The 23,996-nt window shown below is 39.7% G+C and overlaps 2 protein-coding genes across 2 annotated transcripts; both read right to left on the reverse strand.

Moving 5' to 3' along the window:
* Positions 1-300: 300 nt before the first annotated feature.
* On the reverse strand, positions 301-7,257 carry LOC113434930 (uncharacterized). Its single transcript, XM_026698414.2, has 5 exons — positions 6,921-7,257; positions 5,704-5,754; positions 4,387-4,450; positions 3,363-3,466; positions 301-1,327 (listed from the first exon to the last, which is right to left on the reverse strand). The coding sequence occupies exons 1-5, from the start codon at positions 6,972-6,974 to the stop codon at positions 791-793; spliced, it is 810 nt and encodes a 269-aa protein (XP_026554199.2). The 5' UTR covers positions 6,975-7,257; the 3' UTR covers positions 301-790.
* A 2,883-nt stretch (positions 7,258-10,140) lies between these two features.
* Positions 10,141-16,527, reverse strand: HSP90AA1 (heat shock protein 90 alpha family class A member 1). The gene is made up of 11 exons (XM_026698516.2): positions 16,440-16,527; positions 15,077-15,235; positions 14,628-14,994; positions 14,185-14,318; positions 13,561-13,869; positions 13,074-13,239; positions 12,491-12,681; positions 12,261-12,408; positions 11,459-11,727; positions 10,931-11,264; positions 10,141-10,834 (listed from the first exon to the last, which is right to left on the reverse strand). The coding sequence occupies exons 2-11, from the start codon at positions 15,233-15,235 to the stop codon at positions 10,725-10,727; spliced, it is 2,187 nt and encodes a 728-aa protein (XP_026554301.1). The 5' UTR covers positions 16,440-16,527; the 3' UTR covers positions 10,141-10,724.
* Positions 16,528-23,996: the final 7,469 nt, after the last annotated feature.

Here is a 23,996-nt window from a genome sequence, read left to right on the forward strand (position 1 = left end):
CAAGGTCTCTTCCAGCTCTATTCTGATTGATTGATTGATATTTAATCTCTTTTTCACAAACATACACAAAAACCCAGCTATACATTTTTTGTTACACAGTTGTTTTCCCTCTGAGGAGGCAAATATAGCCTGGGACCAATTTACTATAAATACACAAGTAAGAGACTTCTTTTTAACTGTTATACCACTAAAGAAGAAAACATGAACATTCCCATCAGTTGGAATCTCAGCATTATTACAGCCATCAGTGGCTAACACTTGGGGTTTTTTTTCTCCTATACTGTTTAGGGTGGGGGGGAAATGGGTTCTAATAACAGTTGCCACCTTGCTAAGTCAGTTTATTGATTCTATGTGGTGGTACATTATTTTTTTCAACGGTCCTCAACCTTCTGTTCTTCAGTTACGTGGGATTGAAACCCCCATCATCTCTAAGCATGACTAGAATTATTATCCAAGACAGTTGGAACAGTCTGTAGCTTGTTCCAAAGTTTTAGGGTAGGGCAGGCAAGGAAATGGGAAGGAGGGCTGCTTTTTATTTTCTGTCATCCAGTAAACTTGGACGGTGACTGAAGGAAATGTAGGGGTTTGCCCAGTTACATGTCTGCTATGGAACACACACAAAAAAAGGACAAGTTTTCTACTTACAAAAGGACACAGAAAAGAAAACAACAAGAAAAAAAGAAAGGAGCAAAATTTGGGGGGAAAATTATTTCTTCCATTGCATTACCCACCACATATTGTCACTGTTCTTCTATTACAAGTGATATTCAAATGTTGTCCATTTTCTACCTCAGGCCTGGGTGGCACGCAGTTTTTTTTGCCGTAATGTTTCCCCAACTCGTTCTAGAATTGGCATCCCTTTTGACTTCCTGTTCATCGTTTCCTCGTGCATCACGATGTCACCATCAGATCCTGCTCGCAGGGACAAAGGGGCCACCGCAGGATTTGATGTCACTCCTGCAGATTCTGAAAACTCAACCTCCATGAGCAAGGATTGATCAGGCATCAGTCCCGCTGCATCAGTGAAAGCTCCCAACCCTGTGGAAGGTTCTGTAGTCCTGGAGTATCGCTGGGGAAGATTCATCATCTCATTTGCTGTTTGGAGATCGCTGGTGGGTTCCATATCAATATCACTGGGACTTTCTGTTGAAGGAAGCCACGCGGCAGGCAGGGCACGCAGGGAATTTTGGTCCTCTATTTTCAATTCCTCTATCAGATCGGTGACAGAAATGTTAGCATTTTGATGCCTGGAGTACTTAGAAAAGTTTGTGGCATGGTCAAGATGAATTGAAAATTCTTCCCAGAATCTGCCACTAGCATCTGAAAGCTATTAGAACAAAGCAGCATTAGGTATTATGATATAAATATGTCAACCAAAAGGATGAAGCACGGGGAGAAAAAGGAATTTAAACCATTCAGGTACTCAGAGGTTCAAATAAAGAGGATGTAGTTCCATTGTATTTTCTGATATGTATTTAGGAGAGGGAGAAATAGCTCACCAGATCTCCTTTACTCAGTGTTCTACCATGATCAATATATTCTCCACCAGCCAGTGAATATCTAGTAAATCAAATTGTGGAGAAAACCAGTGATGTTACTTGCAACTCTACATGTTGCATTTTTAACTAAAACCAAAAATAGAGTCACAAGTTGTCTATCGCTCAATTAGGGCTTGATTAGAAGATAAATGTCTCTTTGCATGCTAGACTTATCATATTTAGTAGTTGCTATGCATTTTATGTTATTCAAAGTCATCTATCTACATCAGGGGTGTCAAACTCAAGGTGCTTAGATCTGGCCCGCAGGGCCACCCTGGAAACAGTGAAGGTCTGGCCCACGGTACCTCTGCCAGAAAAAACAGAGCTCAGGAGGGCCACATGAAGCCTACTTGGGCTCAGTTCTCGGTTGCGACAGCCTCCTGCAGACCTCTGCCAGCAAAAACGGAGCTCGGGAAGGCTCCATTTTCACTGGCAGAGGACTGCAGGAGGCCATCACAGCCAAAAACAGAGCCTTGACGAGTAACTGGCCACGCCCCCCCTCCCCCACACACACCCCTGCCAAACAAAACCCTGATGCAGCCCTCAATAAAATCGAGTTTGACACCCCTGATCTATATACTCTAAGAAACAATGACTGATGACAAAGGAGAAAACAAAGGGTATGTGACTCAGTTGAACTTGCTTCTGTTCTCAGGAGAGAGTAGGATAAACATCAAATAACCTTCCATTATAAATCTGGACAATTTGGATACTTAGCAAAAGATAATTGTGGCATCATTTACAGATTGGCATCTGGCAGATATTCTCAAATGTGTCTTTCCCTCTGGTGGCACTGTCCTCTGGAATTCTGTTTCCTCTGATAGTTAAGAAGTCTCTATTATTTTTCTGTTTTAAAAGTGGGTATGAGCTTCAATGCTTTCTTAGAGGAAGAGATACAAGATTATATTAAGCAAGTCATAACAAACCTATGGGTGTTATATAAACCTGCATTATAATTTTTCCATGTTTCAATAGGACTAAGATCATAGATGTCTAGTACAAAGGTGCTTTTTCAAGAGACAACTGGACTTTTGGGTTTTTCTTTGAAGACATTTCGCCTCTCATCCAAGAAGCTTCTTCATCTCTGATGAGCTTCTTGGATGAGAAGTGAAACGTCTTCCCAGTAAAACAGAAAGTCCAGTAGTTGCCTCTTGAAAAAGTACCTTTGGGAGAACCATGACCTAGATCAGGGGTGTCCAACCTTGGCAACTTTAAGACTTGTGGATTTCAACTCCCAGAATTCCTCAGCCAGCTTTGCTGGCTGAGGAATTCTGGGAGTTGAAGTCCACAAGTCTTAAAGTTGCCAAGGTTGGACACCCCTGACCTAGATGACTGAGAATCTTCAATAGACATGCCTAGTACAACTTGTTCCTACCCTTCAGATGCCCATCAGGAGATCTGGAGGCAATGCTGGAGCTAAAGATGTCTCCTCCAACTTTTTGCCATCGAGATATGTTGTTCCTAACTTCCATAATACTGAGACAACCCAAACAAGGACTTTAATCTGGAGGATACCACACTGAGGAGGTGTTTTTTTTAACACAGTTCCAAGTTTGAATTCACTGCTTCAGTGATACACTGATTTTGATTGTAAATATATTCTGTGAATTTAACCCTAACCATTCTGGCCTTGGTATAACAAGGACTTATAACATACCAACCTTGCTATATTATGATGTGAGCAGAAATGATTTGAAAGAAAACAACATTGGGGAGAGAGGAAGATTTCTGGTACACAAGACTTGTCACTATCTGTATCTTTCTGGTATGACCAGCCTTATATCCTTTTCCCTCTCACCCAGCAAGATAATTCCCCTAGAGCACCTTGTGGATCAAGTTTGTCCTTCTTTTCCGCAGTTTCATGGAACCAGTTGTGGCAATGACGTTGAACGCTCCTTTGGTGCAGTTTCTTCTCTTCCACTGTTGATCTGCAAAGAGCCAGAAAGGAAATACGTTGGTCATCGTGTAGTTATGGCTGTGCAAAGAGATTCATGCTTGGCGAGCCACAATTGGTTCCGACTCAGACTTTATATCAGGGATGCTCAGGTTTTGTTTCTGATTCAAGAGCTATATTTGCTCTTTAACTAGTATGTTAGAGGGAGGCCTCTATGCTAAATTATCTTAATTCTGTTTATATTTAAAGTAGAAAAATATGAATTGGGGCTAATGTGATTATCCTCCAGACATATATTTAATATTTTTTTCCTTTTGTTACATTAAAAATTACTATTTGTCAAGATGTTTTATAGGTCTATGGAGACCAGCCATTTAGATTTTGACTTGGGACCCAGGAGATACTCAACATTGGGAGTTTCAGAACTGGCAGGTATTTTCGGGCCTCTGCTGCCACGCAACCCTCATGATGCAGAGAATCAAATGCCTACAATTGATTGGCAGCATTCTTGATGTGAAATCCTCAGATGGAAAGCATATGCACAGTCCACCTACATTCTTTGTTAGATGCACTTTGCTAGTTTAGTCCTACATCTTCAGTCTTGCTTAGAGAATACCTTCTAACCAATTTACTCACCACAAATGACTCTGTTGTGTTGTACTTATAAATCCAAGAATTGGAATGTATGCTAGAAAGGAATTCTAGGAGCTATAGTTTCAACTCAACTGGGGTAGAAAATTTCAGCTGGCAAATAAGAATGCAAAATCATATATATATGTCCAAATTACTCGTGTTAAGAAGCACCAGTGCATGGTTATCCAGTTCATGCACTGTTTCAAGCACATCCTATGATCGATCACATTACAAGACTCTAAGCTCCATTCAAGTCTTGGTCCAGTTATAGAATTGACAATGATGGAAATATTATATAATAAAGCTGAAAAATATACAAACCTACTTCATGTGCCACATGACCTGTTTTTTCCTGGAAGCCATCGGGAGGCATATGCAGCATATCCTGTTCCACACAAAATTAGTTCATAAAAACTCACAAGAATATTTTAGAGGCATTTTTAAAACTATGTGTGATCTGTTCCTGCCTAAAATTACTCTGGAACTTTGCAAAGATATGCTATTGCATGAATTGCTTGAAAAAATACCATACAAATAATAGAACCATTGAGCTGAAATGGATCCATTATTTCCCTGTTTTTCCAAAAGACTGCATGTGCTTTTTTTGTTTCTTCAAAAGGCAACTGGAGGGTTAGTTTTTTCTTTGAGGAAGAGATGGTTGTTTTTCCTTGAAAACATTGTACTTCTCATCCAAGAAGCTTCGTCAGTTTAAAGTGAATAAAAGAACTAAAGGATGCATGAGGTGGAGCTGGGATGTTCTGTTATTCTACTAGCCACTTCCAAAATTTCCTGAAAGGGCAGAATGCTCCAAAGGACAGGAGCCAGAGTAGAAATGGCTCTTCTCCTAGATCCCGCCAGCCCCTATTCCTGCTCACTAAGAAAGGATTTTTCAAAATGACCATCATAGCATTAGTATTTCCTATATTATTATTAACACGCTCTGGTGCTAAGGAGTTCTACTCCCCCTCCCCACCTGGAAAAAAATATGTTCCAAAAGCAGAACACAAGCAGAGGAGTTTCAGTTTCAGTTTTAGTTTTAGTTTCACAGCACCAAGCAGCTTTAGTAAAGAACAGGTGAGCTAAGCCATGCCCAGGCTCCTTGCTGTCTCCTTCTTGCTCACACAGCAAATACTGTTTGCGTTTCCAAACAGCCCTCAACTCTCTCATACACTGACATGACGCTAGCCAGATGAATACCGATGGACGCTGGTAGGCAGAGGCAGATTTTTTCCCCTTATTTTCCTCCCCAAAAACTAAGCACGACCACATAGTTTCATAGCAAAGCACGGGTATCAAGCATATGTGTGTGTGTATATATATATATATATATATGCTTGATACCTGTGCTTCGCTATGAAACTATGTTTATATATAAAATACTATATATATATATATAAAGAATATATAAAGAATGTCATAGAAATTACCACCATAATTTATAGCTTTCCAATTGTTCCAATTGTAGGGATATTGAGCTCTCCTTCCCTTTAGATTAGATTAATAACTCTGATTACAAAATATCATGTGCACTTGAAAATCTCACTGCGGCACTTCCAAAGCAAAGACTTTCCCCCACTCCTTCGTTCAGCCTTCAGAGCCAGGAAGAGTTGTAGATCGGAGAAAGTGGCATTCTTTTACCTTGAACTTGGCTTCACAGTTTGGTCTTGTCCTAGATTCCACTGTACATTTCTAATTTGGAGAAAAGAATCAACAACTTGATTAATGGCTAATAATGAACAACTTTACTAAGACTGAAGTGTCAGACTACTGTAAACTATCCTTTAAAAATGGCATTTTACCAAATACTGTTTTTTTCAAAATGTTTTATTACAGTATATTTCTAACAGTGCAAAACTATTGTTACTTTTTATTACAAGAAGGTAACAGATTTTAAAAAAATATTTCCACAACTTGGTATTCAGAAGGTGATCTCCCAGAACATAAACTACTTATAAATACCATAGTGGTTGGCGGAGTTCTTTCCCTTGAATTTCTATACACTGTTATGATGATGTAATATTTTAATGTTACCCATGTTTTTTAATCTTAATTCAGGAGAGGTCCATCATACTATTGGAGTCCAGTTCCCAACAACCTTGGACACCATAAATCATGGTTAGGATGACAAAATTGGACAACTACGGTCTGTTCATTGTATCTGCGCTATAAAGCTAGAAACATGGTTTATACTCGCTAAAGCTCTTGGTAGACAGTTCTAAACATTCACTGGCTGTGAAATGAAGACTTCTTTTCTTTTGCCTGTATTAGATCTACTCACTGGTTGACACAGGCCAAATTAGAAAGCATGGCAAATGAAGGTGAATATTCATGACCCAGGATAATGTTGCAGGATCCAATCTGGGTGGATCATTGGGACTAGAAGTTTAGTCTTCCAAGTTTTTGGACTTAGGAGGGCTGCTTTATCACCAGTTTATCAAGTACTTAGAAACCAAGGGCTTGGCAGCACAAGGAAACAACAGTCAGTGACTTAATAGCTGGCCAACAATAACTAAATCAGTCAATAACTCCCAATCAATAACTAAAAAGCCACAACCAGGCACCGTATACATGCCACATACAGAATAGCCTTGAGGATGGGTTCCAGCATGAGTCCAAATAAGCTGGGAAGACTAAACCTTTCAATTCCTAGTCTCTCAATTTGTAGTTTGGTGTCTTAACCACTATACTGGGTCTCTGCCAGATAATATCATACTTCAGTATGTAACACTGAATGTTAAAAAATATTACAATGATTTAATGTTTATAGATTTTGTAGAGTATTATATGTTTCATATATTACCAAATATGTTAATAATTAAGGGGGAAACTTAAGGTCAGGAAAATAAACTGTTTACCGTGATTCTGTCTCCGAGTCCTTCCACAGAGTCTGGAAACTTGGTAAAATCCATTAGAGTAGAAGTCTACAAGTTAGGGCGGGGGGAAAAAACTTGCTGAAGGAAGGATGATCTTCTACCAGATTTCCATATCCAAAATGGTGACTTCTATAGCCTTGGCATGTTTTCATCCATTATTGAAAAAAGCTGGAAGTGAGTTAAACACTGAAAACTAATGGCCTTTATTGTGTACTTGAGCCTTTCTTACCCCAAAGAGGTGTTTGGGAAAAGGGGTTTTAATGTTACTCCCACCTATAGTGACTCAGTACAGTCTGCCCAAAATAACTAGTGGGCCCTAGTGGTTATGTTTTATAATGTGTAGTGTGGATAAAAAAAAGCAGAAAAGCTTTTCCTCTCCAGTTTTCATGGAGCCTGATTACACTTAGGAAAGTAAGTAACTGACAACAGGTGTAGTTGTGCGAGAATGACAAGGAAAACGAGTTGGAGCAGAATTGCAAGATGGAGGGAAAGACAAGCACTTTATGCTGTCCCAAAACTCTTTTGGGTGTGTGAAAAAGGAGTTGACTACCAAGAGGAACACTTAGTTTGTACTAACACTCAACTTTTTTGCAGAGAATGAAGCAAATTGCCTTCCAGATGAGTTAACCTAACTCACAGCTACTAAATCGTGAATGGTAAACGAATGTATTCGTATCAGAATCATTCCAACTAGAATGAGCCTACCTTTCAGTTAACTTTATTACACTCCAAATGCAAGTCAGTGTATCTAACTTGCAAGACAGACATCTAAATGCAAGCAAGGTATCTAACATCAAGACAATCATTCCATGCCATGTTACAGTTGTTACTATAACAGCACATGTGCTATGGAATATTCTCTATTATGACATCACTCATCAATATGAGGTTTACCCTCATAAGAGTATCAGTATTTTGTAAGAAAACCATTTGAAAAATAACAAAAAATAAGAAGCAGGGATCAGGACAAGGAGTTATAATTATGGCCCACTTGACTAAGGGTTGACAATACAAATGGAAAATACATGCTGTATATTCTTAAACTGATCTTAGCTTTCTGGTCAAGATGCACTAACAATTTTCAATATTATATCTGCACTTCAGCCATTTTAGAAGACATTCTTACATTAATTTTATAACGTAAGATTTATTCTGATGTTTTATTTAACTCAACCCTCAATTAAATTACTTTGATAGCTTTGAACTGGCTTACTGGAAGAATCCCAGTAGATTTATACAGTTGCAAATTCCTGCCGTCTAGCAATGAAGCCATGTGGGATGCCCTGATTAGGACCTTGATGAAATATGTTAACAGCGAGTTATTTAATAATATAGATTTGATTTCTGGTCAGGGACTGGGATGGTTTAACCAATTTCTAATTTTAACTGCCAAAAAACTGGAATGCATGAAAGGACTTGACATGGTAGATTTGTGAAAAAGCAAAAAAAAAAGATATAAAAAGTTACACAATGCAAAGAATTTTACAAATTAAAATTGAAATCTGTGTTTTTTGTTAGGACTTACAGCCCTGTCAGAAAAGATGTGTAAGATTGGATTTGGTATCTGCAACAAAGCTTTTTGTACAAAGCTGGAAAAACATAGAATTATCCGTAATAGTGAATTGGACTATGAAAATGACAAAGGTAACAAACACAAAAAAACTGACAATAAAGAGAATCTGTTTGATCAGATACAATGTGTCTTTTGCTACCTTTAGGGACATTTACTGAAATTGATAAAAATGGCTTGATATCTGGAATTGTTGACTGAAAAGGATTGAATGTGGGAAATGAATTATGATCTAATCTTGCTGGGGGAGGAATGACATATGTATACTGCCACATTTTTATCTATCATACTTTTTCTCAAATTTCATTTTTTCATGTTAAACTTGTGTTAAAAATTCTATGGTAGTAATAGAATTCTTTCATGCATAGCCAGCAGTTGCCCTAGCATTACTAGTTTTCATGTAAACTAATAGAAAAGGATTCAGCTCCTTATCATCTTGGCTACTTTGCCAAGGTTTGTACAGTAAGTATATGAACTACATGAAGCATGTAGGAACTTCATCTATGATGACAAAAAAAAATCAGGAATCTGTTAATACCTTATAGTGAAACTATGAATCTAAATGAAATTACTTTTATTTTGGAAAATAAAGCACACAAGTTATTCTCACTGGCTACTGCAAGGTTTTAAAGTGGGGAGGTTAGGAATTGGGTGTGTTCTGTATTGTATCTAAGCATTTTGAACCCACCCACTTCACAAATACGTATTATGATCAGATCCTCACTTCTATCCTATCATACAATATTTCTTATACAGATCAGAGGTCTATATTGTCAACTTTTAAGATTTGTGGACTTCAACTCCCAGAATTCTCTGCTGGCTGGAGAATTCTGGGAGTTGAAGTCCACAAGTCTTAAAGTTGCCAAGTTTGGGGCCCCCTGGTGTAGATCAATAAAGAAAAAAGTTTGAAGTATAATAACTTTGCAATGCCTTGGTAAGACCACACTTGGAATCCAACCAATCTAGTTTTGGTTGCCACAATATAAAAAAAGATGTTGACACTCTGGAAAGAGTGCAAAGAACAGTAAGGAGACTGGAAGTAAGAGATGAAGAATAGTTGCAGGAATCAGGTGTCTAGTCTCCTGGAAAAAAAACACAACCAAACCTAGCAGTGTTCCAAAATCTAAGGGACTGCCACAAAGGGGTAGTCAAGCTATTCTCCAAAATACCCGAAGGCAGGACAAGCAGCAATGGATGGGAAACTAATCAAGGAGAGAAGCAACCTAGAACAAAGTAGAAATTTCCTGACAGAACAAATTTATCAGTGGAACCGTTTGCTTTCAGAAGTTGTGGATACTCTATCACTTAAAAGTTTGGAAGAAACTGGATAGCCATTTCTCTGAAATGATATAGGATTTCCTGCTTGAGCAGGAGGTTGGACTGGATGACCCCCAAGGTCCCTTCCAACTCAGTAATTCTTAAATAAAACCAATGTGGATTTACCATAGTGCCTGTCTGTTTTGAGGTACCAGAAGTATTTTTAGAATATTTTCCTCAGTTTTTAAAGAAGCAGATTCTGAAGATTCCTGTACTAGTTATTATCTTCTACTCTTATTTTAAATGATATGCAGTTAGTTAGCCCAAATAAAAAAGCACTTATTAAATACACAAATAAGAGTCGTTTGTCGCAAGTTCATTTTTAACACTTTTATTTTTAGATAGTTCCAGAGTAGAACCATACATGCAAAAACTGCATTAGACACAATAGATTTACAGTAGATTCTATTCTATGTTAAGTGTGGAATTTAGAATCTTTTTTTTTACAGTATAAAAAAACTAAACATCAACAGGTTGGAATTCTGATGTAAATATTCCACAATATTCAGTTCCAAATACCTAGTTACCAGGTACTGTATGATACAGGTGTTCAATTGTGTAACTTCAGAGACTTAACCATAACATTTGCAGAACTGGATTTCCCACCTACTCCCTTTTTCTGTCCACCAGCACAAAATCCTGCCATAAACCACCCAGATAATATTTGCCAATGTACAGGGTTATATATCAAGGACATTCCCTCAATGGCATCCTACATTACCTAAAAAAGCAAATGTTAACAAAAATAAAAGAATAACATCTTCAAAAAATAAATATAAAGAGGGAATGCAGACAAGTGTAATGAATTTTTCAGCAGGTTAACATTCATAATATACAAACAACTTATTCAAAGCCAAGGACAAAGGGAATATCCACATTTCTTTCAGATAACTGAGTATTTAATCCACTTCTTCCATACGTGAAGTGTCATCATCTCCTTCCAGTGGTGGCATCTCTTCAGTAACTGCTGGGCTGGTTTCCTCTGTAGTAGCATCATCTTCATCTATGCCTGTATAAAGTGAACACAATTATTACCTTCCCCATGGAAGTATCTCCCAACTGACTCCAAGAAGGCACATCCTAATTTTTACTAAGATTAACTTACCCAAACCAAGTTTTATCATTCTATAGATGCGGTTGGCATGTGTCTGAGGGTCCTCTAGACTGAAGCCAGAAGACAAAAGTGCGGTCTCGTACAGAAGAATGACCAGATCCTTCACCGACTTGTCATTCTTGTCTGCTTCTGCTTTCTGTCTCAGTGTTTCAATGATAGAGTGGTCAGGATTTATCTCCAAATGTTTCTTTGCAGCCATGTAACCCATTGTGGAGTTGTCCCTGAGAGCCTGAGCTTTCATGATTCTCTCCATGTTTGCAGTCCAGCCATATGTACTGGTTACAATGCAGCATGGAGAAGTAACCAGTCGGTTGGAAACTACAACCTACAAGAATTAAGAGCACTTAAATTAGGGAAAAGCCAAACCACAGTAGAAATCTCCAATTATTCCACTTTTGTTGTAAAAAAACATTTTTATTCCAATTTTGAAAACCTTCAGTTGCTACAATCAGTATAGCATACTTGTTTTATAAAGGGGCTGTCTTCACTTACAGGGGGGCAGCGCTTAAATATACATACCTTCTCTACTTTCTTTTCAAGAATATCTTTCATGATCTTGCAGAGACTTTCAAATTTGGCTTTCTTCTCCTCCTGTTTCTTTTTCTCTTCTTCATCTTCAGGAAGCTCCAGACCTTCTTTTGTTACTGACACCAAAGTCTTCCCCTCAAATTCTTTCAACTGTTGTACACAATATTCATCAATAGGTTCAATCATATAGATTACTTCCAGCCCATGTTTACGAAGTCGCTCCACAAATGCAGAATTGGCCACCTGATCTTTTGTTTCACCTGAAAGAAAAATTTACCTTCAGCAAAGTTCAACAAAATTTTAACCAATTTATGGTATCAGCTTTTAATGTGAATCTGCCCAAAAACTATGACCATGGTAATGCAAGTAGAGACAGTCAAGAATAAAGCTCTACAATACAAGAGCCGTGGTGGTGCAGCGGTTAGAATGCAGTATTGCAGGCTTAATTCTGCTCAATGCCAGGCTCAAGGTTGACTCAGCCTTCTATCCCTCTGAGGTGGGTAAAATGAGGACCCAGAATGTTGGGGCAATAAGCTGACTCTGTAAACCGCTTAGAGGGCTGTAAAGCGGTATGTAAGTCTAAGTTATATTGCGATTTCTTATTTAGCAACCGTAAGTGAAATATTTGCTAAGCATCACAGTTCATGGTCTTACTTCAACTTTCCTTTGCTTTACAGACTTGCAAAGGTTTTTTCATAATGACAAATACTTGCTAAATCAGGACTATCTGTAAACATTATCCCAGTTAAACCCCAATTTAAGTAGAAACCAGATGATCTGAAGGTATACTCACCAGTAATGTAGTACACATGCTTCTGATTTTCCTTCATCCGAGTGCAGTAATCCTTTAGTGATACCATCTCATCTCCAGAGGCGGAAGTATAGTATCTTAATAACTCTGACAATTTCTTGCGATTTTGGGAATCTTCATGAATGCCAAGCTACAAGAAAGTTCCATTTTTTGTAAGTTGCACGCAAACATTTATTTTACAATATTGAAGTAAATATTTCAAATCAACAAACCTTAATATTTTTCGAAAACTGCTCATAGAACTTCTTGTAGTTTTCTTTATCTTCTGACAGCTCAGTGAACAGTTCTAAACATTTCTTGACCAAATTCTTTCGAATAACTTTCAGGATTTTACTCTGCTGAAGCATTTCACGTGAGATGTTCAGAGGCAAGTCTTCTGAATCAACAACACCTCTCATGAAGTCTGTAAAAAAAATTATAACCATGTTTTTTTTATTTCTGGGGTAACTTAGAAAACCTTTTAAGCTACATAGGTTTGTAAGGTAAACTTTAAAAATTCACTTATGAGGTTAAAGTGGAACAAGTTACCCATTATAATAAAATGCAAGGTTTCTTTTTCAGAAAATTCCCTGCCTTCATTCCACTATCCCGTCAATAGTGTTATGCTTTCCCCTTCTAAAAATGGAATACTGACTCAATTTATGTTTTATTTGTGTGCTGATTTTTTTCAAAGAGCTGCTGCACTTAACTAGATTAACTGTGACCTGACGGGCCCTTTATCTTAAGCACAAAGAAGAGTAACTATTTTTGACCTTGTAGCAACCTGCAACTTTTAACAGATAAATAACTACTTACTCAAGTATTCAGGGATTAACTCTTCACAATTATCCATGATAAAAACTCTGCGTACATATAACTTGATGTTATTCTTTTTCTTTCTGTTTTCAAATAAGTCAAAAGGTGCACGCCTTGGGACAAACAAAAGTGCCCTGAACTCAAGCTGTCCTTCCACAGAGAAGTGCTGCAAAGTTAAGGAAATTCATTAGCAAAAATCTTTGGCATAGAGTATCAAACACCATTATAAAATGAAATTTTAACATCAAAGGATTTATTTATTTGAATTTTACAATAATAGTATCAGATAGAAGATATTCTTCTAAATTTATGTTTGAACAGTGGGGACTTTTGTATTATTTTAAAGTGTTTACTTACAAAAAGGGTCAATATATTTTAAACACAAGCCACCTTAGATTTTGATACTACCAGTTTTGCCAGTTCGAATTTCACCAAAAATTCATATAAAGAACAAATGGCCCATTCCCAAAAGAATAAATAAGCTTACTTTGACTGCTAAGTGATCTTCCCAGTCATTAGTCAGACTCTTGTAGAATTCACCATATTCCTCATTAGAAATATCATCTGGGTTTCTGGTCCAAATTGGTTTGGTCTTATTCAGCTCTTCTTGGTCAATATACTTCTCCTTGATTTTCTTCTTCTTTTTCTTGTCACCATCCTTCTTTTCTTCCTCTTCATCAGAACCAACATCTTCAATCTCTGGTTTATCTTCAGGCTTTTCTTCTTTCTCTTCTTTCTCTTCTTCTTTTTCTTCTGCCTCATCATCACTCACCTCTTTGTCACGCTCCTTTTCTACCTGTGTATTAAGCATATAAAAACAGAAAAAGGTTAGAATTCTGATAGAGAAAATTGAAGAAACAATTCTCTGAAAGATAATCCACTGATAAATATAAGACAAAATTCTGCATAAACTTCAGGACAATCTTTTGTTCATATTAAATGCATAAATTTAATTTGCTTCTAGTATTGCTAATGAAACAGTTGTCAAATTGCTCCAATAAGTATACTGGCCTCTGTGCAGTTAAATTTAAAATTATGGCCTTCAGAGCAATTCTTCATTTAGGTAAATACAAAGGTTCAGATACTATTTTATTGAGAATATGTGACTCACAAACAAAGTTATTGGATAGCCAATGAACTGGGAATGTTTCTTGACTATTTCCTTAATTCGTCTTTCTTCCAAGTATTCAGTCTGGTCTTCTTTCAGATGCAAAATAACCTTTGTACCACGACCTAGAGGCTCACCTGTAAAAAAAATTATTCTTAACTACTGTTGCACCAAAAGATCCATAAAATAAGTGATCAATTTTTAAAAATGAACATTAATAGTTCAAGACATACACTAATCTAGATTACAGCAATAGCAAAAATATCTTGTCTTTAATATGCTATTCATGGCACTATTCTTTTGATGTTTAGATTTAAGCAATTATTATAGGATATAAATTTAGTAACATTTCCCCATTACTTCCGAACCTGACCTCAGCTGCAGTTTAGATTTTTCCCCTATGTTAATTCTTAAAAGTTAGTCATTTATTGTAATTGGACTCTTACCATTGTCCAATCTGACTGTGAACGATCCACCAGCTGAAGATTCCCAGGCATACTGTTCATCATCATTGTGTTTGGCAATCACTGTCACTTTCTCAGCAACCAAGTATGCAGAATAGAAACCAACACCAAATTGGCCAATCATAGAAATATCTGCTCCAGCCTGCAAGGCCTCCATAAAAGCCTTGGTGCCAGACTTGGCAATGGTACCCAGGTTATTTATTAAGTCAGCTTTGGTCATCCCAATGCCAGTATCCACAAGGGTCAGTGTACGGTCATGTTTGTTAGGAATAAGATTTATCTTCAACTCCTTTCCAGAATCCAATTTGCTTGGGTCTGTCAAACTTTCATACCGGATTTTGTCAAGAGCCTGCAAAACATGAGACAGCCATTGAATAAATAATAATGATGATGATATAAATATTTTCCAGATCCTTAGAAATTGTACTTACATCAGAAGAATTAGAGATCAACTCCCTGAGAAAAATTTCCTTGTTGGAGTAAAAGGTATTGATAATCAGAGACATCAATTGAGCAATTTCTGCCTGGAAGGCAAAGGTCTCCACTTCCTCCTCCATTGGTTGATCCTGTGTCTGAACTTCCTCTGGCATCTGTCAAAAAAAAAGAAAGCCAAAATTGATTTTCTAACACTTGGAAATCAACATGTTGCATAGCATAATATATACTTATTAGATTATTTTTAGTGTAGATTTAAAAGCACTTAAAATAGCTTCAACCGTCGGGAGAATCTAGTTTCAGTACCTGATTCGATAAAAATGAAGTAGTGTGCTTATTATGGCTGTCGAACTCATCAAACACATGGGTGGGCATGAAATAAGTTCCATTTTACAAGTTATTTGGCAAGGTGGGAAATGGCACCAAAATGAAAAGAGGGGAACCAAAAGAAAAAAAGAAAAAAAGGAGACTGCTACATGCCAGGCAGTATGGGGAAAATGTCCGATCCCCTTGTGGTTTGACCCACCCACAAAGTAAGCTGAACGCTCAAGGCTGAGGGAGCCTCAAGGATTCCATAAGCCAACAAACCTTCTGCGCCACCTGCTGGCGGCCGAGCCGAACGAGGAAGAATTCTAGAAATTGCTAGAGTCTTCTTGCTCCCACACATCCGTTTGCCCCCCCCTACCGGCACGCGCCGCCAGGAGCCAATTCTCTCGTCGACGCGGAGGCTGGTCGGTCGCGCGCCGCCAAACTCAGGAGAGCAGCAGCGGCGGCGGCGGCGCTCCTCTCTCTCTTCTCTCTCTCGGCGTCCGCCTTCCCTTCCTCTCCCCGCGACAGCCGCTTTCCTAGCCTCCTTTCCCGGCCGAGAACATTCGTCGTCAACGACGACGTCCTGCCCCCTCCCCTCCCGGCGGCCATGCAAGCTCTTCCGTTCATTCCTCCGTCCTCCTTGTTCATACGACCGAAGGCAAACCACCACCTTCCGCTTCTTTTGTAAGCAAATCTTGACGGAAAAAGCAGCAAGGTCGCTCCTCATGCCCGCGCGCGCGTGTGTGCATGTGTGTCCCTCCTCCTTTCTAAAGTATAACTTGTCTTAAGTCTTTCCCTCAGAGAGACCGTTTCTCGTTTCTTCTCCCATTCTCCCCCACACAAAACCCGTCGTCGCTCCCCGTGAGGGGTGCGGGCCAAACCCGGCCGCTCCGCCTGGCTTTTTTAGGTCTCCGCTTGTTTCGGTTGAACGTCAGCTGTTTAAGGCCCCAAAGTAAACCCGCCGTCCTTGGGGCTCTCTTGAGGGAAAGGCAGCTCTACTTTATTGGGGGAAGAACCCTAAGCTTGCCTTGCAAGCGGCCGCGTCCTCACCTTATAACGGTGGTGTGAAATCACCAGCTGCACGACCGTTCGCCGAGAGAACCCGCACCTCCGTAACTCCTCACGAGCTGCACTGCGCGGAGCCCCCGCCTCCCGCGCGCCTTATATACCCACGCCGCCGCCTCTTTCCAGAACCATCGGGAACCTTCACTGACAGACAGGGAGGGAGGGCGGAGAAAAGGGCGGGCTTTCTCCCGAACTTTCTCCGGCGAAAGAAGGGGGTGGAGCCAAACGAGAGAGTGGGTGTTTTTCACTGAAGGGAGGTGGGCCTCGGTGACAGCAGCCTACGTATAATGTCCGTTCGATTTCTTAAGTCTTTATGCGCGAGAGCGCTCGCTCTTCCCTGCAGTGGACAGTCAAAAGTCCGGAGCGTCAAAACTCCTCACGATTTAGTATGCATCGGTCTACTACTCCAGGGGTCTCCAACCTTGGGCCCTTGAAGCCTGGCGGGCTGGGGAATTCTGGCTGGGGAATTCTGGGAGTCGAAGTCCGCCAGGCTTCAAGGACCCAAGGTTGGAGACCCCTGTACCCCTGATCCGGACGCGATCTGGACGTGCGAGTGCTTTGCCCCCCACCTTGCCCGCTGCCGTTCTTAGGGTGCGGGGGGGGGGGAACAGCGCATGCGTGAAAGCTAACCACTTGCGTTCTCTGTGCTGGCTCCCTTGCCATTGGCGCCTGTTCAAGGCGGGAGGCTTGGGGGAAGGAAACTGGCAAGCAGACATAATGACATCATCACCGCTGCTCAAATCAATGTGACTCTGGCCCCGCCCCGCCCCCCTCCGCGGGCCCCCGGAGCTTGGAGACCCTGGTGGGCGGGGGAGGAAGGATTAAACTTTCGTGGTGGTGGTGTTTTTTTTCCCAGGATGACCTTCCCTGCTAAAAGTGGCGGGAAGGGATTGACGTTTCCTTTCTCCCTACCCACCCTCCAGATTCCTGCAGAATTGTCTAGAAGCTCCGTGAAGCCATGGTGGCATTTTTCCAGCAATGGAAAATCAGCCTTTTCTTTTAGGAGTGGGGCCTCGGTGGGACTTTCTCTGGCCAAATGGGATTGCCCTAAACTTCCATCATTTACTTAGGAAAGAGTACAGCTAGTCCTGAACTTACAGCAGTTTATTATAGTGACGGTTCAAAATTACTGCAGCACAAGAGCAATGACTTATGACCATTTTTCACATAACCTTTGCAGCATCGCTATGGTCAGGTGATTTACATACAAATAATACTTGACAACTAGTTCATATTTATGAGGGTTGCAGTGTCCTGGGGTCATGTGATCACCTTTTGTGACCTTCTGACAAGCTAAGTCAATGGGAAAGCCAGATCTGCTTTAACAAGGGTGTAACTAATTTAACGACTATGGTGATTTACTTAAAAGTCATAAAATCAGGCAAAGCTCACTTAACAAATTTTTCTCTTAGCAACAAATTCTGGACTCAATTGTGGTTGTAAGTCAAGGACTACCTGTATTGCGTGCTTTTGTCCAAACCGTCTAGAGAAACATTAGGGAGTTTTCTTAACCTGGCATGGTGGGAGTTCTTACCTGGTCTTTAAGGCTCCATTATTAACTTTTAATACAAGTGATATTAACATTTTTAGCAAGACTCTACTTCATTTTGAAGTTTAGGAAACCATGATTTTATTAGTCAAAACCATTTCCTTTGATGTGGAAAAACTTACACTTATATAGGGAACACATTCTGAAGTCTTTTAGGGTTGCAACATTTTTGGATGGGAAAGGAGGGGATGCAACATGTTTTTTCTCATACCTAATTAATGTCTTTTGTTACTTAATTTGTTGCTTTGACATATTGTTACTTGAATATCATACATAAATGCACATATATGTATGTAATGTTTTCTGTATGCTATATAAAAGCTTGATCCCTCTTAATAAAATGATTTTTGCTTTATCTGAAGTATTTCTGGTTTGTATGGGGGGGGGGGGCGGGAGGCATGCAAATGGGGAAGCCACTTTGCAAAGAGATTGTTTCTCAAATCCAGGAACTAGGTTCTTTCCAGCTGTATGCTACTCTGGTGCCCAAGTTTTAAAGGCAACAGGACAGCCACTGAATGTCTGATGTCATCTACTATGGGGTCACTTGATTTCACCTTTTGACATTATGAGAGATAAGCATTCCACACTTCATGACCTTTGCTGTTGAATATAGTTGACAATACAATTTCAATAATAATAGAACTAAGGATGATGTACTTTACCTATGAACTGGGAATGAAATGAAAATAATGACACATTGTCACAGCAGAATCAATACTTTACCAGGGCATATTTGAATTCCCATTGAGATGCCAAAAGGAAAAATTTCACAGTCACCTTTAAGTTAAGCCCAGCTGTTGCCAGAGAGAAATAAATAGGTACCTTGTAAATTGCTTCAGTTTTCTCCCAGCAATAAGGACCAGGGAACTACAGTTCATTTTATCTTTATTTTCTCAGCCTAATTTTCTCCACAAACTAGCCTCATGGGTGAGGTTTGCATGGCATTTTAAAACAAGGTTGGTTGTGTTATTCATTGTTATTGAACATGGTCATGGAGTCTTATATATAATTTGCTTTTCTTTTTTGTAGGTTGCACCCTTCATCAAGCTCTTACATTTTTAAGGCAGCATACAACTATCCCAAAAGAAACTACCTCAAATCTTATCCACTCTAGCTTTTTAGCTTTATTTGCATGTCATGTTTGAAAATCCAGTTTCTTATATTTGTATAATACACGGAACTTAAAACTTATCACACAGACTAGGTTGAAGCTAGATTAGATCTGGCCAGTTGTGTTGTTGAACCAGTGTGTTGTTGAACCTCGATTCAGGAAGGCCAAAAAACAGAATGCTAATCAATGAATGAATGGATGATGTAGCTGTTCCTTTCAACGCCCAGCTACTACTACATCACAGAGAGTGTTCAAGTAAGTACTGATTTACCTGTTTATAATTTCAAAGCAGCACCATGGGCTCACTTTTGGTCACAGAGAGGATAATTAGGAGAGGAACATCTGTTACTTGCATGCTTTTCTTTCATGACTCCTCAGGGAAGGACTAAGACAATAAGAAGCTGCAGAATGGGAATTCCAAGGACCTTCCTGGCTAGAAATGGTATTTCCTCCATGCAAAATAAGGAACTGAAGGAGAGATTACTGTTTACTGTTTGATGATATGGCAGATAAAAACTAGAAAAAAAAATATGTCATCCTTATTGAATGCAGTAAGCACAAAAAAAATTAAAAATCGTATTTGAGAGATCTCTTTTTCTAAAATACTGTGCAATCCTCTTGTTCCCCTTCAAAAACAAATCGTGTTGAATTTAAAGTGGCTTATTTCCTTGGCAAATAAATATAGATCTGTAGGCTTATTACTCCATTTGCTCTTCCCAAAATGTTATTTTACATAGGAAACAACCAAAATAAACTGAATTATTCATTTGTCCTTTTTTTAACTGAATACTGAATTTAGAAGGGTATTAATAAACTGTCTTTTAGAAATTTGGAATTTTGATTTACCTACAATGGATGGTAGTAACTGTTCAGGATTTCATAATGTTAGCAAAATACAGCTTCCTAGGCTCATGCCTCGGCATTCATAATTTCCAATGAAACAGACCAAGACATTCTGACCAAAAAGGATTCCTCTCATTCAGAGGGAACCTCGATCCTCAGCTCTCAGTTCCTCTCAGAGTTAACACATCAAAGAAAATGCAAGAGAAAAATTGATTGGACAAAAGTAACTCCTTCTTTGCACAGTAAATCAGCCTCATGGAGTCAAACAGGAATTAAACATATTACATATGACGACAATATGTCCATTTAAATGAGATCTGGCAAAAGCAGGGTGTTAAATTTAAGATGTTAATGAGGAAAAAAGTTCTAAGTTGTTTGGAGTTCACTGAGACAAACCAGATACTAATTATTCGGGGGTGGGCTTCAAAAATTTTAGCAACCAGTTTTCTGCCCAGTTCCTGGGTGGGCATGGCTCTGGTGGGTGTGGCCAACAAGAACTTCCGGGAGGCCCATTTTTCGCCCTCCCCAGGCTCCAGAGGCTTTCCTTGAGCCTCCAGGAGGGCGAAAATGGCCTGGAACCTCCGGGAGGCCCATTTTTCACTCTCCCCGAGCTTCCATCTGGGCCCTGTACTTACCTGGCATCCAAAACAGGCTGTGTGCAGACTCCTGGGAGGGGCAGGGTGGGCAGGGCTGCCAGGGGTGGCATCTGTGGGTTCGCCGAACTGGACAGAATCCTAGCAAGAGGATCGCCAGAACCCGTGTGAACCCGCAGCAGCCCACCCCTGCAATTATTGCTAAACTTGCTTTTATCAGAAGACAGACTCCAGATATCCCATCCTATCTTGACCTGGGGGACAAACACAGATTTTTTTGTCTTGATGTTTAGAAATGTTAGATGCTATCAATCAAACTATTAACATCTTTTTAAAAGAGAGAAAAATGTCACATAAAATACAAAATAACTATGTTAGCAAGTACAACAATACTACAAAGTCCATGTTGTTGATACTACAAATTACATCCTGTGTGGCTCTCTATAAAGAGTCCCCCCCCCCATTTTCAAGATGCCAAAAATTACATATGAGATCATTTGTATGCAATGTTCACCTCTGAGTAGATTCCCTTTGCTGTTAGGGATTCCCATCCTAAGAAGAAAAGGATATGAAACTACATTAATGCAACCGTGTTAGCTTTTCCTAACAACTTATATCCCTAATTCTCATATGAACATTGTAAGAGATCTACACATGGATTTGAAAGAGAATTCACTGTATCTAGAATTTCAAGCACCTTACGCGACTCTTATTTTATTCTATGTACGTATTATGGGAAACCAGCAATCTGTTAAACTTCCTGATGCATGAATAAGGATGAATGCTTGTTTGGAAGAGATCCTGTGTATATACACTGCTCTGCAAAGATATTATATAAAACCCATTTTATATAAACCAACACCAAAGAATCTGCTCCAACAGAAAGAGAACTAAAAAAAGCACAGTATGTCCTTGAAATTGCTGCACTGCTTTGAAATTCAGTTAGACTCAGCATTATTTGCTATACCTAAAGCTGCCAGACAATAACATCAGAAAATAATGAGAGGTGTGGAGCCAAAGTGTCTGGAACACACACACACACACACACACACACACACACACACACACACACACAGACCAATAGAAGAATAAGTACCTGCCTGGATGAACACAAAAATGCAGTCAAAAAGCTGGAACACACTTCCTCACTAGTCCAACACATGGAAGCCACAGGTCATAGCATCAACTTCAATGGCACCAAAACCCTAGCCACTATAGAAAACCCCAGCCACAGAATCATCAGAGAAGCCATAGAGATTGAAAAAAGACCAGAAAGCATGAATAGAAGAGATGATTCCACCAGACTGTCAATCATTTGGAAGCCTGCACTCACAAACAAAAAAATCTCCACACCACAAGCCAGGCAAACACCTGGGCACAAATAGATCCCCCCTGATATCTCCAGCTCAAACACACCCCAACCAGGCACCCAGATGAAACCTAGCTTCCTAATAAATGATAGCCGTCCATTTACTTGGAGCCAAGCTGCACTAAAAGACTCCAATACAGGAACACAATGTTGTCAGCCAATCAAGATACAAAAAGAGCCAAAAAACAGACAGAAGATATTAGAAACACCAACCAAGCAGAACACAGCAAACTCCAAGACCAAAAAACACAGACCAAGACTCCCAACTGTGGTGGTCTGGCATTTGAAATGAGACGCAGGGAACCGTCTGAGCAAATGCCAGCCCCGAGAGCACTCGGGTAGCAGTATTTATTTAAGAAAATGCAAGTACAAAATCAAAACAATGACCTCAACCTCAGCAGGGTGATAAAGTCCCGTGAGAATCTCCAGGCACCAAAGGTCTCATGGGAATGGCTCGGCTGGGTACTGTGAACTCTCACCGACATACCTGGCCCATCTAAGCTTTGCAGACCCAAACAGGACCAAACTCCCATCATAAAGGCACTACTGCCCCCATGAGGAGCGTTTGTGAAATCCCCAGATCTTATACAAAACTGTACGAGGACTTACAGAATATGATGATTACCACATTCCCTCCTTTTTTATTTATTCAAAGATAGGGGGTGTTTTAGTGGCATAATACACAGTTCCCTCGCAACTTGGTTTCGTACGCTTAAAGCTGAGGTACACATTTGAAATAGATTAGGAATACATTGAATACAGCAACATAACATAATAAGTATAATAACAATTATTACAACTAATTGAAGCAATAAACGTAACCATGAGCTGTCAGGAAGCCAATCCCATAGCAAAGCCCAAAGTGACTTATTGAAGCCATCTTTTCCTGCTTCGTGTTCAGCTATGCGGTCTTCCATATCATGAACAGTTCTTGTAATATTAGGCTCATAATTATGTATAAAAGCACAACAATGTGAATGAATTAAGGCACAAACTCCTCCTTTAGCAGCTAACATTATATCTAAAGCATAACGATTTTGTAAAGTAACTTGGCGAATTTCAGACACTTCTTCATTTAACATCTTAATATTCTTAACAGTATCATTAAACATAGCAACAGTAAAATTATTTAAAATATGAATATCTCTATAGTTCATAGCTATTCCCAAAGGTGGGAAAGAGAGTCTGTGTAAGGTAACTTAGGCAACTCCAATTGACACCAATATTGTCCATAGTCTGAAACAGAAACATTAAACAGGATCAGAGTTGTAGCACAGGCTGAAGATATAATATCCTTATCAGGTCCCGAGTAAAGAATGTCTTGACCCTTATGCCAGGACCAATATGCTGGAAAAATCAAAGGATGCCGCTGTTTGCAGATTAATTTAGTCCGATTCCCCAGAGGAACCTGCTGCATACAAGTTGATAACCTCAGATAAGCAGTCATCTTTTCCCAGCCTTCACAGCGCCGCGCCTGGATTGCCGGCATCAAGAGAATCAGGAACCACAGGAACGGAATCAGGAACCACAGGAACGGAATCAGGAACCAAAGGAACGCCATCCTGCTCCTCCGAAACCTCCTTCACTGGCACCTGCGAAGGCGCTTGCGAATGATCAGGCCAAATGCAACGACCAGGAACCCAACGAATTTGACCAAGATGTTCTACTGCTGCATAACCACGTCCCCACGTAATCAGCTCAGCGGGAACCCATGCCGGATCCGGAAGGAATCGCACCAACACTCAAGGCCTCACTGCATCTGTAGAAGGGGAAGAAAAATGCCTGCTGGCCGCACTCGCAGGGGGGTTACCAGACAAATTTAGAAAATTTAAAGTATACAAAGCAAGATTTAAATGAACTTGAATTGCCGGAAGCCCCAGGAGCTTCCCTCCTTTTTTATTTAATTTAGCTAACATGTTCTTGAGCGTGCCATTATAACGCTCCACAATAGCCTGTCCTGTGGAATTGTATGGAATTCCAAATTTATGTTCCACAGACCACTGTTTGCAAAACTGATCAAAGACTGTGCTCCGATAAGCCACACCACTGTCTGTTTTTAAAGTTTGAGGCGTACCAG

The sequence above is a fragment of the Pseudonaja textilis genome, chromosome 1 (assembly GCF_049901715.1).
Source record: "Pseudonaja textilis isolate UNSWEBS1 chromosome 1, rPseTex1.2, whole genome shotgun sequence".
Classification (NCBI taxonomy): Eukaryota; Metazoa; Chordata; class Lepidosauria; order Squamata; family Elapidae; genus Pseudonaja; species Pseudonaja textilis.

Bases quoted from the DNA above. Each gene is read 5' to 3' on its own strand.
- HSP90AA1 (XM_026698516.2), bottom strand. From the start codon at position 15,235: ATGCCAGAGGAAGTTCAGACACAGGATCAACCAATGGAGGAGGAAGTG. The intron at 13,240-13,560 runs GTAAGCTTATTT...TTAACTTTGCAG, and splicing joins AAGATCACTTAGCAGTCAAA to CACTTCTCTGTGGAAGGACA. The intron at 12,682-13,073 runs GTAAGTAGTTAT...TTTTTTTTACAG, and splicing joins GTTAATCCCTGAATACTTGA to ACTTCATGAGAGGTGTTGTT.
- LOC113434930 (XM_026698414.2), bottom strand. From the start codon at position 6,974: ATGGATTTTACCAAGTTTCCAGACTCTGTGGAAGGACTCGGAGACAGA. The intron at 5,755-6,920 runs GTAAACAGTTTA...TCTCCAAATTAG, and splicing joins GACTCGGAGACAGAATCACG to AAATGTACAGTGGAATCTAG. The intron at 4,451-5,703 runs GTAAAAGAATGC...TGTGTGGAACAG, and splicing joins ACTGTGAAGCCAAGTTCAAG to GATATGCTGCATATGCCTCC.